The following is a 14,108-nucleotide window of genomic DNA, read 5'->3' as shown; positions in this document are numbered from 1 at the left end:
AAAAACAAGTAAATCCCTTTATTAAATAAAAAAGACTGTTTTGCTATCAGCAGCTTGTTCTTACTGATAGTTTTGACAGGATTAGACACTTACACAATTGGCTTTTGATTAGACACTAACACAAATCATTAGAATGTCTTAAAATGTCTTAGCTGGCCTCATACTTTTCAGCTGAGAAGAGCTCAGTCCTAACTACAGCATGGGTAAAGTCTAATGATATTTTTATTCATCACAAATCCAAAAAAAGGATCTGCAACAGAAGGACAGGGACAAAAATAAAAGGTTAAGAATGGGCAGTGTGCATAAAAGACAACAAAGACATTTATATCTATAACCTCTTGAAATCCTCTCAAAAGTCATGGGAAAGAGTGGGAGGAAGTACCAGCTGGTATTCTGCAGCGTTTCATCATTTCTCCTCTGGCTCCTTCACCTCTCAGTAAAGCCTCTTCTAATCGGGCCTTAACGTCTCTTGACTTCTGGAGTGCTTGAGTGCTAACTTTATCTGAGCTTTGTTTGCCCTGAAAGTAAAGTCAAAGTGATTAGCACCAGTGCCTCCATCTTTTAACGTGAACCCAAATTATATCAACAGACCAGACACGACAATAAAGATCTGGACAACAGGCAAGAAGCAGTGAATATGACTGACTAGTGTAAAAAGATTAATTAAAGGTTGCAGATGCAGAAAGAAGCAATACATGTACTGCTAATAAACACCAAGATGCAACTCAGTGCTTCAGAGACAGAAACTGAAGCATGAAGAGGAAGTTGTTTGATCTRTTTCAGAAGGCTGTGTCAGAGAGTCCTGATGCTCAGGCACAAATCTTAACCAAAGGATCACCCACCACCACCTCACTCTGAAAGTGGTAGAGTGTGAAGAGAACAACTCCAGAGCTGACAGCAGCAACTGTTTATCTCCCTTCGTGGGTGGAAAATATTGGTAAATTAGACATGTCTATAGATTCGTAGAACACCTGAAATAGTTATTCCTACAACATCTAAAACAAAGTGTTCCTCAAATTTCTAGGAAAAGGAAAAATAGTACAGCAATTTAAAAGCAACTTCATGGGACTTCTGCAAAGGTTTTGGCTGCATTTTGCTTGAAGGGTAGAGTCAGTTACTTTATCTGAATTAATTTGTCTGCTTGTAGCATAGATTAGAAAAGAGCTAATTTAATTCTTGCCAATCATAGATTTCCCTAGGACAGTCAGAGAGAAAGAATAAAAAGAAATTAGTGCAACAAAATTAGGCCATATTTCACGTACCTTGTACTCAAAGCATGAGACACAGAGGAAGAGGAGGTCTAAAATCCTGTTCAGTTGCATGGATGGAAGGTCTGCAATCCATTTTTGTATGAGGTTCTGATCAGCGTTTTTCATGATCCAGAGGAAACAGATCAAAAGGTTGCGAGTAGTATCAGGACCTAATGTAGTATTCTGTCTATAGGGCTAGGAGCAGATAAGGAAAATGTCAGTTGAAAGAAGAAAAAGAGGAGAAAGGCTATTCAAATCAAGAAGCATTATTTAAATTTCGGTGTAGTCAAATCTCAGGATTGGACTTAAGTTCTAGATTATACTGATCATTATTTTTTGGAAATTATGTCTGTGCAATCAGTAACAGCAAGGCCAGTCGCATGCAAGTGAAAAGAGAGGAAGCAGCACAGAAGTATTGCTGGCCAGATGTACATGCATAAATTTCCTCAGAAATTCCTTAGAAATTAATGTAGAGAAAGATTCTGTAGCTATACAGTTGTGTCAGCAAAATACATAGAAGATAAAAACAACTATAAAGAAAGAAATGGAGGAAAAGGGGGGATCCTAAGTCATGAATCCATGGATTCAGGTGACCCCAGAACTGGGAGGCAGTGGAGGAATGAGTGTCATTTGATGATCCAGAAATGAGACTACATTGGGTGTAGAAATGGAGATAGGCACATGGGAGAAAACATGGAACCACTCATGATGAAGGAGAAGTTAAATAACTGGAAGCGAAGAGTAGGAGACAACACCAGGAATATAAAGCACTCTTTTAGGGACTGGAGGAAACGAGAAAGTAATTTCTTGTGACCCTAGCTGTTAGCCAGAAGAGAAGATAATAAGTACAAAACACTGAAAGACAAAAGCAGACACAAACAAGGAGACTCGCAAAGCCCTAGACATACCAGGGACATCAGAGATATTCCAGAACTCCTGAGGTTGAACTGGTTCCCTGCAATGGCAAGGGCCACATTTTGATTGATCGCACCTGCAGACTCTTGTTCTTCTTCTGGATTGCCAGTACGCCCCTTTCCACCTCGGGCATCTGAAACTAGATTTGAAATAGCTCAGTGGGACTGTGGGGAAAAACACAGTCGTTGATGTTATACTCTCACATTTCATAGTCTTCCATTCTGTTATCAGGTAGAACAACTGGTGTGTCCATCTCTGAGACTGTTGGTCTGTCTAATGCATCAAGGAGCAAAAGAGGCACAGCATTAACAGGACACTTTGCAGCTATGTGAAAAGACTTCCAAGTTATTCAAATAAATGTGGGAAAAGAAGATGAGTCCAATAAGCTCTAGATTTTTCAGAAAAGCTAGTTTAAAAGCAAAGGCAGGAGAAAACGTGAGGCTGGCTCTAAAGTTCAATGTTTCATCATCTCAGATGGAGCCATTCTGTTCCATCCCAGGCAAAAAGATCAGCATCAAAGCCATGCACTGGCTTGGGGATATTCAGCAAGGTATATCAGTCTGCTAATGGCTCACAGAGCTGGTATTGCCTGGTGGTTTAAAGGACAAGTTTAATTTCAAGCATCTGACCGCTTCTATTCCCCACTAGTTCTTAACATCATCCTCAGCAAATAAATGCATTTATAGCTAAGCATTATAAAAATCTCCTGAGTGTCGGCTTTGTGATTTAGAAGACCTGGTTTTCAGAGAAGGTGAGTGACCAGCCAAACTCAGCATGTTCAGAAGTAAGTCAGCAGCATCTCATGATAGACATTCAGAAAGAAAGACACTTTAAAAGCTAGTCATACTGGTACACTTAGGTCTCCTCACTCTCTCTCATTTTCATCTGTGGTATAAGGATAACACTTGGCTTAGAGGAGCGTGGTGCAATCTGATTAGTCAATGTGCAATAAATGCTTTTATGCTCTGAAAATGGTACTGTGAAATGCCCTCTGGTACTGTGAGGGCTAAATACATTCACAGCATTTTGTTCAGACATCTGTATGTAAAACATTTTCAGAACTAGTGATTGAAGTATATTCTTCAAAGTTTATATCATTCTTGTATAGCCTTTAATTTCTTTATGAGAGTACAAGGTAGGTTTCAAAGTAGCAGAGATCTGCTATCTCACAAAAAAACCACCAAATTCCTGCTTTCTCCAGTTTCATAAGAACATATGCAAGGAAATAGCTTAGATAATAATGTTTTAAAAAGCTTAGAGATTTAGGCCAAAATTTATAGCTATAAAAGTTAAGAAAAATACATTTTGTGTATGATGATTACATTTGCCTGAGATTAATTTAAGAATCTGAAGAGTAATAGAAAAAGGTGGAAAGAACAAAATCTAATTTCTTTAACTGTGATGTAACATACTGTTATTATATTCTTTTTTTTTCTATATTGTATGTTAAATCTATTAATATCTTAACATTTCTTGCAGATCTGGCAAACTTATTCTGCAGTCACGGTATTTATACTAAGATAAAGGCAGCAGTGTATATAGATACACCTTTGGTCTATCATTTGCTAATGAAATAAGAACACTGAAGCTTTCCCATCTGTAAAAATCCAGCTTACTTCCAAGCAAAGAAATGTTCACCCCTGCAACACTGTGGGGAACTTCTGCACTTAGGGAAATGTATTTTACATTTGACAGTCAGATTATTTTGACAAGTCACTCTAAGAAGCTGAAAAAGATGAAGGACAAAAGATCTTACTTGTAAAATCGTGGAGTTGTGACAGTGAATCCAAAATGATCCCAACTAAAGGGAGGTAGAGAGCTGCAATTTTAATCTTCACCTCTTTTTTGGAGCAACGTGGGTCTAGGTCATGGGAACTCAGCAGGCTAAGGATAGCACTAACAGCTTTTTTTTGCACCTTGCTAATCCTGTTAACAGAAAAACAAGCACGAGCTTCATTAGTGGATTATGTACAAATTATTTCTAAATCAAAGGTATAAGAAACAGAATGTACATGGAAACAAAACTAATACACCAATATTGATTAGTTAACCCCTTCCACTCTGAACAGAAAACAATGTTCATTGTAAAACATAGGTATTTCCAGATTAGCTCACCACAAATCAAAGGGAACTTTCAAGTCTTTCAAATATCCTAGAAAAAATAAACATGGTGAAGATACGTGCTTAGAGAAGACCTCTTTTTCCTTCTGTACCACCTGAAAGGATGGTGAAGATCATTCTCTCATTTCCTTTTGTTCAAAGTCAGCCAAGTCCACACGACCGACTTCTTACTCAAGTGAGAATTTCGGCAATGGATGTTTAGTTTGATATGAGCTTTCATGGAAGTTCACACACTAATATTTGCTTATGGAAGTAGAACCAAAGGGGCTTTGTAGGAATTCACCCATTGTATGYCAAAGGCTGAGGATGTTCTGTCTTACAACTGTAACTAACATTATTACCACACGGTTTTCAGTGCATTCAACTCCATTCAGTGTGGGTACCTACCCTTCACTGTCTGTGTCCAGCGCTGCTGCCAGTTCAGTGAAGAGTAACCCGGTCAAAAAGTGTTGCTGACGATACTCTGATGAAAGGTCAAACATACAAGCAATTTTCTGGTCTTGGAAACTAGAGCAGGAGCTAGAATTCTGCAAAAATATATTAGAAGTATTCAAAGAATGATCACCAAAATGAAAGCTCCCTAACAATGTTGTAAAGACAGTCCATGTAACTAAYGGAACATCCTATCAGAGACATAGCACAGACTTTGAAAGAAGGTCAGATATTTTGGAGGAAAGTATCTGAACAGAAAATTAAAAAATTCCAGTTTCAAACAAGTTGCTTGCTAGGATGCAATCTCATCTTTCCAGTTCTGTACAAGCAATTCATCTGACATTTTTTGAGATGTAACATTTTCACCTCTATTTCTTAGTTCAGATAGGGTACAAAATCAGAATCTCCTCCAAGTTTAGGACAGTTTACATTGCTCTTACTGTTAGAGAGCAACTTTAGGCTGTTTTTCCCATAGGAAATTTCTCATAGGAAACTGTCCTCAGAGGAGGGAGGACTTTGGATGTCCAAGACTTTTCACTGTGTCTTTTTTCAGCATCCACAATATCTAGTATGGAAGTAAGGTCAGGTGTGAAGGAGGTGTGAACAGTGTTTCCCTTTACTCTGGAAATCCTTGGCTGAGCTCGCTGGCAGCTGGCATAATTTAGAGCAGCCTTCAGACTGCAGTAACTTACAGCTACGACTGATATACAGCCAGTCCAGGAATGGAAAGCTGCTGCTATATTTGTGTTGTGAACTTTTTAGCTCCTGCAATCATAGGTCTGTGCCACAGGTCACTTGGAATGTTTTTGTCCCATGATCAGGTGAGCATAACTCTTAGACTTTACTTTGCAGTGCAGCTGCAGAGCTTTATGAGTCCAAAATTCGCTTTTAATTTATATTGTTCAATATTCTCTCCCAATATTTCTGCCAGTCTTCTAGGAACAGTCCCAGAAAACAAACACATGAAGTAGCAATACACAATACTATTACAGCTCTCTTACAGTATTTTGGGTCAAATGAAACTCACATCTCTAAGCAGCCCCAAATTTTGGATCTACACACTAAAACACACTCCCATTTAGACCTCAAATAGACAGACACTGACTGTGTGCGGGAAAATGCTAAGGTGTAGAGCACCTAGTTAAGTGAATTAAGGGAACATATTTGGCCTTGCCTCAAGAATTCCAAAAGATTTATTCACAAGGCCACATTTCTTACTGGAAATCTAACTCTAGCTGGGCAGCACTCCTGCAGACAGAGCAGAATTACTGCAAAGGTGGCCAGCTACTGTATTAAATCATGTAAGGGCCACAAAAGCACTATTGATTTGCGTAGGTTGTGCTTTATAAGTTACTTCTAAAGCAGAAAAGCTGTGTGAACTTTTGGCTTGGGAATTTTGTGGGTTTGTTTTGTTCTGTTTTTCCATAAGGAGAGGAATCTCATTTCTAGATTGTTGGCATCCAAGATCAGCATAAAAAAAAAAAAAAAAAAAAAAAAAAAAAGACTCTGAGACCTTCAAGCTCTATTTTAAAGACCATGAACACCTTTAGGAAAATATTATTCACTAGTATCAACTTGTTGGTACCATTAAGACATGAGATGTGGTAGTCTTAGTATCCAACCAGGTCTTTGGCAGTGACACTTAAAAAGGATTGTTAGCTTTGGGTCCACTTCTACTCCCTCCCAGGACTGTAGCAATTACGAGGCACTCAACTGAAATGCTTCAGCCTAGCACTGGCTTCTAGAAGACCACACTGATGTGGAAAAGAGGCAGGCTACCACGCTTTATTAGGTAGTCTACTCTGTGGTCAAAGTAAGGTACCACCTCGGCAGAATGTAGGGGAGAAGAGCACAAGACCAGGTATAAAGTGTGTGGCATGCTAGACAAGTTTCTCTATCAAATATTTTTGTGAATTCTGTGGCTAGGTTTGACAGTGGGAAGCCCTGACATTGAAGAAGTCTAGAGTTGTGTAAATACTGTGTAAAAAGCTATGTAAATAGGATTTATCACAAACACACCTGTGCCACAGCAAGTTTTAACTTGTGTAGTTCTAGTTTTGTGGTAATATGCCTTTAGTCTTTACTCTTCCACCCTTTTCTTATATCAAGGAATTTGGTCTCCCTGGTCGAAGAGTGACTGATTAAATCTAAAACAAGTAACGGAACACAGAGCAACACCAGTCTTTCCCTGCGTATGTGCTTCATGTGGAAGCCATGCAACATTGTCTGATGGATGCCTACCTGGGAGGAGAGGGAGGGAGAAGGGGATGCTGGAGCAGAAGCTGAAGTCATGAAGAATAGATTCAAGTTGAGGTAATGTTCATGGCTGCAGAGAATTCTCAGGAACTCCAGTCTCATGGAAATCAGKGTGGAGAGTGAATTGAGCTTGTTCGAGAGCTAGAAAAGCAAACCGAAAAAAGTGTCATGTGACAGGGGTATGTTATTTAAATGACCACACAGTGAAATACTCCACCTGAAATAGAAACACCTAGTTTAGTAGAAATAGTCAAGCAGCCCAACATGCAATAAAATGCTCTTTCTCCCCACACTTAACTCATTTGATCCATTAGCTGCTTTTTATTGGCAGTGGTGGTGCTGCTTGACCCCTTCACCCCTGCCTGATTTCCCAAGAGAGGATCAACTGTTCTTTTCCTCCCAAAAGAAAAATATATATTAATTTCCACTTTTGCATAACATCAAAATGACCTTAAAAACAAATACAACCTTGCTGAGTCCATGGCAAACTCATCAAAAGACCTGCTAGGCAGCACAGTGCACCCGTGATCTTATCCTGTTTCATTTCCATGGGTTATCATAAGAAATTGAGCTGGCCTGGTCCTGGAGTTCTCCTAGCCACCATCAACTGACAGCTTGGCCTTCTTCTGGCAGAGAAGCCACAACAAACATATTGGGTCATAAGATGGAAAGTAAACTTTACCCCTAAAATATAACAATACACTAACATTCCAGAAATGTAATTTATTTTTAATATTTGGAGAATTGTAAAGCAAGAAGATAGAGATGGATCCTTTTGAATGAACAGTCAACCTAAATATTGCCCCATCACAGCAGTGCTCTGGAAGAGTTGGAGACCAAAACCTGCTAGAACTAACAGGGAGGGTAACCCAGGAGCAGTGCAACCCTGCTCTGTGCGATTTTTTACTGGTGATCTGCAGACCCTGCTGCTAAGAGTTATAAAAGAGGAGAGCATGAAAAGTAGGTTCATGGATGTTCTGCAGCTGTGCAAGGGTATGACATTTCTAAAAGACTCTTAACCTCAAAATTTTTCTGCAGACTACGAATCAAGAGAGATTTAAAGCCTCTGCATATACAACAGGAAATAGAAAATTTACCTTGGTCTTTAATACAGTTCAGAGGATCTTGATGGATAAACGAGGCAAACAGAACAGAACACAAGACTGCGCTTAAGCCAAAAGCAATCACAATCACACATGATGCCTACCTGATTACAATAATGTTTGATGAGATTAAACACAAATCCTCGGTCCATTAGGGAAAGAAGATCATACAAGAAAAATGCCAGGCTGATATTAATTTTTTCTGCTTGCTCACTTTCCTTTATTATAAAAAGAAAAAAATGATATGCAGTTATGACGTATAAGACTCATGAAAAGGCGGAAAACTTCTCAGAATCATTTAAAAATGATGTAGGTGACAGCTCCAAGGAACATATTGTGCAACAGGCTAGACAAGATTGTTTCTCTTTTCTAATTTACTTTACTTGCTAAAATTACGCAAATTACTCCTCTGAATTATTTCAACAGTTGTTGTTTATGGAGAATATCACAGGAAGAATGAATGAGTTTAGTTGTGCAGGTCTTGTGAATGACAGCACTGAAATGGAATTTGAGACCTGTTGTGAACTTCATATGGCTTAAATCCTGTATGCATTTTCTTAAATTGAGCATTAACATTTAAAAAAAACTATATTATATACACAAAATAAAAAGCTACTTTAAGATATTAAGAAAAATCTGCATTGGCTCTCCTGAGTTAGAAAAATACTAAGAATGTACATCTGTAGGTTTATGATTTAGCAGCTAAGTTCTTTTATATTTATAATTGGCCTGATTACCAGAGATAGGCAACCTCCAGGTAAAAATCACAAAGAATTCCATATATCCCCTAAAATAAAGCTACAGTTGTTTCAAACATAGCAATTTAAATTGTAAAATCTTGGTAGTAAATGTCGTTCACCAAGAAGAACTTCTGGAGGTGCCTCAGGGATCTGCACACAACTGAAGTTCAGATCCCAGATGGGTTCACTCAAGGATAATAGAGCAGCTGACTGCAGAAAACATTCCCACTTTCAGTGACGCAGACTAGTGAGAGCATGTGTGCAGCACTTCAGTGCCTTAACCAGCTTATTTTGTCATTTTCAACATTTTTGTTTTGTTGTTCAGCAAAAAATACATTTCCCAAGATCTGGAATCTACCATAGATTTTTTTTCTATTGTACTGAAACAAAAAATCAAATTTTCACTAGCTTACTGGACATGCTAAAATAAGACAGTAGAACTTCAGGACAATCTAACCCGCCCAACAGTGTATTGGAAAATACAGACTATTACTGCGTGGTCTGTAAAAATCACAAATGTATTATCTATTGTTGCTCTAATGGTTTTACTTCTGCAGACCCAGCAATGTGATTTACACACATGGAAGTCTCTCACAGTTGAGCTTTTTACACTCACTCTGTCAAATTTGGATTGAATTAACAGTCCATAAACAAGTGTCTTTCTTGTCAAGAGTCGTAAAACATTACTTGCTGTCAAATAGTTTCAAGCAAAACCTACAAGTTTTGTTAACTTTTTTTTTACTCTCACAAACTTGTATCATACAACATTTTTAAATATAAGTTGTTGACAGTTTATGCAGACATTCCATGCAAACCATTTCTCTGTACGTGGCTAGCATGAAGGCAAACCGCATGATTAAAGAAAGGGTGAAGCTTCAGGAGCAGCTTCACAGGGGACCGTGACAATCACTTCTCCCGTTCCCCTCTCTCCTTGGTCTGTTCTTGGCCCTTTCCATTCTCTGCTCTGTGACACCCTTCTCTGTCTTGGGTGAAAAATGACCCAGGCAGGTCAGTCCTCCAGCCTGGTTCTCCCTGTGGCAGAACGCACAGCTGTGCCAGCACAGTGCATTTGGCTGCTTCGGGGCATATAAAAATGAGCCAGATGCAGCAACTGAGCAAACAGTCACCCAATGTATACCCATGGCTTTAGCTTTTATGTTAGCCATAGGGGAGTGACGTCAATGATGTAACCTGATAGTATTATTGTTAATATTTAAGTTACATTTTGTAATCCTTTCAACTTCATAATCCAATATAACAATGGAACCTATTAAAATACAGAGAAAGGAAAGACGAGGAAGAATTACACGGGGTTTAAGGTTTATTTCTTGTCTTCGAGTCTCAAGTGACCACGGTCTCTTTAAGGAAGAGATCACTTGTGATCATTTAGATCATTTGTGGCTGGATTTTGCAAACCTCAAGAAGAGCACAGCTCTCTTATTTAAAAATCCCACTGCAATTAATGAAGCCAAACATGAAATAAAATGATATGCTGTCGGAATGAGGGTACCAGGAAAGGGAAATGAAAGGAATAAGCCATACACATGCTGCAATTTGATGCCATGGCTGACCCGGCCTAAAGCAGCATGGTTGCTGAAAGAGGGAATCCCATCTTCCCTGTCTAGTGGACTGTTCCCTCCCATACCCTGTCCTTCCTTCGTGCTGCTGTACAGGGTAGCGACACAATGAAGCGGGCTGTGGAGCTGATCTTTGTGAGAATGAATCGCTTGCCAGGGGAGCACGAGACTAGCCCTAACACCTACTAGCACTTGCTTAAGGTATATGTGAGACCACAGCCTCAGTTTTAGACTCATGACACTTCTGAAGGTGAGCTGGGGCTAAACACGGCTCAGCATAACACATGCTGAGCAGCAAGGAGCAATAGGGTGTTTACTTCAAACATTCTTCATACCTTCTGCTGTTTGACCAAAAGTGCAGCAATCTCCGAAGTAACCACGCTAACAATAGTGGTAATATCATCTTTGAAGCGATCAGAGAACCGACTTCTTCTTGGGTTGTCTTGCTTTTCTATGTTATGAACGTACTGAGCCATACTCTTTATCTGCAAAACAGAAGAAAACCCAAACCTGAAGTAAAGCTATGGGAGTTAGACTCCGTACTTGTTTTTTTTCAGAATCTGTAATCATTTACGTCTTCTCAGAACTGTTGTGATTAATCCTATGCTTTTGGCAGCAACAACTGAGGCCCTACGACTCAAATGTGTACAGACACTGATCCCTGTTCATGTTCTCTCAGCTGGCTCTACTCTCAGCACTTWAAGTCAGGATCACTCTCGACTGTCCCCTCTTTCTGCAGCTCTGAAAATCTGCTGCTTTCACCTTTTGCCCTTCATGATGACAGACAGCGAGCGAAAATTTTGGAATGAATTCCTACTCCTTGGCCTCATGGTGGATGGTTTATATGCTGGCAGTAGAAACCTATATGTCAAAACAATTTCCAGTGACATCAGGCAACTCAGGGCTCTGTGAAACTCTGAGTTTGAGGAGCCTTGCAATAGTAGCCTGTGAGAAGACAACAACAGGTATTCACAGAAAAGGAAGGAAGGGCTTAGTTTGCCCTTTGTCTTTCAGCCTTCTGCAAGATGTGGATCACTGTGCATGTAATTTATGCAAGACCCTGCCTTCACAGGCTGCCAGTAGGAAATGACGATGAATTTGGAGCATTCTTCTGGTGTACCTCTGCTATCCAGGGCTCCTGGTAACTTCCTCATGAAACCAATTGCATGATACAAGCATACCTGAACTTCTGGAAAATTTACATGAGAAGGAAAATCCACGTTTGTGCCACAAACCTATTTTTATATGGAATGTAAGTGGCAGAAACTTCTCTTGTCCTACGGGGGTTTGACAACTGAAGAGCTAATGATCCATCTAAATCTGTGGCTGGTGTACATGCTATATTGCATTACTAGCTTGCCATAAAATAGTACTGATGAATCTTACCAGGAGCTCGAAGAAGAACCAGGCGTACTTGAAGACAGATTCTCTCACTATGCCTGTGCTGACCACCATCTGCAGTGCCAGCTCCTCATGGAAATGCTAGGATATAAACACAAGATATTGGAAAAAGGCTTCTCACCAAAATCTCTTCCAGTTTCAACCTCCTCCCAACTCCTACATCTTCAAACCAGGCTCACCCGTAGCCTAGGTGAGAGTGAGGATGGGGAACTATCCCACAGTGGAAAATCAGCAGCTGGATGGAGATGTCTGGACAYCCCTGTAGGATAAGGAGGCAAATCTGACCCAAAATAATGTATCAGGAGTGCTAGTGGCAAATGAGCTTTGTGATCCCCTTTTGTGTGGATCCATAACCCTGGACACACAAACCAGGAAATGCCCTTGGTCTAGCCTCAATCCATGGGCTGTGTCCATGATAGGGAACAGTTAAGTTCCTCCATCCTACTGGGATTCAAAGCATTTCCATTCAGTGCATTTGTGTTTCTGGAAGAAGACTGAAGCAAGATTGTGTCCGTCGTAACAGGAAGGACACAGGAACAACTACAGCAGGGCTTTTACAGAAATTGCTGCTTGGGAACAATACTCTGCAGTTAGATCTGATCACAAGATCCTTGATCTTAATGATCTAAACTTTTAGAAAGCTCAAATCTGGACTAAATGTCTACTGTCCATACTCTCCATGTCTCTTTTCTATTTCTGGTAAACAATAGAGCTACAGATATTCCTAAGTCTGTGGTTACATTAAATAGGATATATTAATCTTTCCAGTATTCAGAATGGATATAAACCTCTCTGCTTTCTGACATAAATCAGACCAGCAGGAGTACAGTTCTATTACAGGAGTGAGAAAGGAGAATCTCTTAACTGTAACTCTAATCCTGAACCATTCGTTGCAGAGTTTTACCCCAACTTCTTCACCCAAAGCTACTTCTTGTGATCAATGTCAAACACAAGTTACAGCTCTGAAAGTATTATCTATCTGATATGGTATTTTCTATGTTCTTAGAAAGCTATCTGGGAATACATACTCAGATAAGAAGGAATTTCTGCATTCCCAAAGCTGCAAAAAGGGAAAAAGTAGARCATCTTTGACAGGAGAAAGAGACGGCAAAGATTTCTGAAAGCAGTTTACTGCAGCACATAAAGACAGGTGCCCAAGGGGAAATAGCAATATGAAAAGACAGAGACATTTTGAGAAAGAGAGCAAAGGGAGAACTGAGGCAAGCTGCTACTTGTCAAAATCTATCCTGCAAACCAGGAATCTAAAGACTATGAAAAAGAAATGCTCAGRAAATATTAACCCATTAATTCAATACTCCATCATAAATCTCTCATTCAGTAAAACTGGTTATTTTGCTCTATCTCACTTGCATCCTCATCTAGAAGTGCTAATTACTAGTGCTATCATAGGAGGCTCCAAGCTTTGTTAATGAGTGCCATCACACTTAGTGGTAGGCTACCTTTTTATTGGATGGTCTTGGGCTTGCACAAACATTTGGCACATCATTTGACACTTCAATGTAGAAAGACATCCGACTGGAGCTGTGATCCACAGGCTGGAGCAAATGGTCAAAAGAAATAAAGTTAATTAACAGAGAAAAAATCAGAAATGGTGTTTTTGGGGTTACTATATCCACACTTGTTCACATAAACATCTCTTTTTTCCTTCTCTTTTTTCCACCACTCTGCCTAAGAGAGGGAGAAGAGTACTAGAAAGCACAAGAGTGAACACTTATGCCAACACTGCCATCATGTGACCACTTTCAGTACTGCAACTATCTTTCAGAAGCTTTAAACTTACCTTTTCAAGGATAACTGCTCTTTAAGTTTATCCAGTGGCTCTACAACTGAAATTAACTAGCATCTGCGATTATTTCTTCCATTAAAAGTAACGTCAATTTAAAAGGCAGTGAAATGGCAGTAGTCATCCATACATTGTAAATTGCTACATTTATCAATGTGATAAAGCTGTAATATCAAACGTTTTAATTTTGTATTAATTTGGAAAAAATAAAAACATCTCAAACTTTGGGTTTTGTAGGACACAGTATATGAGAATAAAATTCATAAAGCTAATAAATGCAAGTCTAGATTATTGAAAAACTGCTATGAAAGAATAATTTATCCTTATAAACAAATCAAATGGACTGGCAAAGCCTATAAATCTTACTAGTTCTGCTGGTTTAATTTGTTAAAGACAAGCTCTTATTCGCTTAAACTGGAAATGAACATGGTCATTAAATGGAGAAAATACCTCAAAATGTTTGTGAAAATAACCTGCCTGAGAAGCAATATTTACCTATGTAACACTCA

At 39.2% G+C, this 14,108-nt stretch overlaps 1 protein-coding gene across 1 annotated transcript in view; it reads right to left on the bottom strand.

The window, feature by feature from the left end:
- The window catches only part of DOCK8 (dedicator of cytokinesis 8), an 88,944-nt gene that overhangs the window by 22,540 nt on the left and 52,296 nt on the right, over positions 1 to 14,108 (bottom strand). Inside the window, exons 23-32 of the mRNA XM_085312457.1 lie at positions 13,256 to 13,351; positions 11,781 to 11,876; positions 10,730 to 10,879; positions 8,182 to 8,295; positions 6,960 to 7,115; positions 4,674 to 4,813; positions 3,922 to 4,091; positions 2,159 to 2,304; positions 1,263 to 1,445; positions 383 to 518 (exon numbers count right to left, since the gene is read on the bottom strand). Coding sequence (XP_085168583.1) covers positions 383 to 518; positions 1,263 to 1,445; positions 2,159 to 2,304; positions 3,922 to 4,091; positions 4,674 to 4,813; positions 6,960 to 7,115; positions 8,182 to 8,295; positions 10,730 to 10,879; positions 11,781 to 11,876; positions 13,256 to 13,351 — 1,387 coding nt within the window. The remainder of the gene's footprint in view (positions 1 to 382; positions 519 to 1,262; positions 1,446 to 2,158; positions 2,305 to 3,921; positions 4,092 to 4,673; positions 4,814 to 6,959; positions 7,116 to 8,181; positions 8,296 to 10,729; positions 10,880 to 11,780; positions 11,877 to 13,255; positions 13,352 to 14,108) is intronic.

Source organism: Rhea americana, unplaced genomic scaffold, assembly GCF_003343005.1.
Source record: "Rhea americana isolate MKP2758 unplaced genomic scaffold, rheAme1 scaffold_365, whole genome shotgun sequence".
Taxonomy (NCBI): Eukaryota; Metazoa; Chordata; class Aves; order Rheiformes; family Rheidae; genus Rhea; species Rhea americana.
The sequence above is the reverse complement of the archived record's forward strand: the minus strand, read 5'-3'. Positions and strand labels throughout refer to the sequence as shown.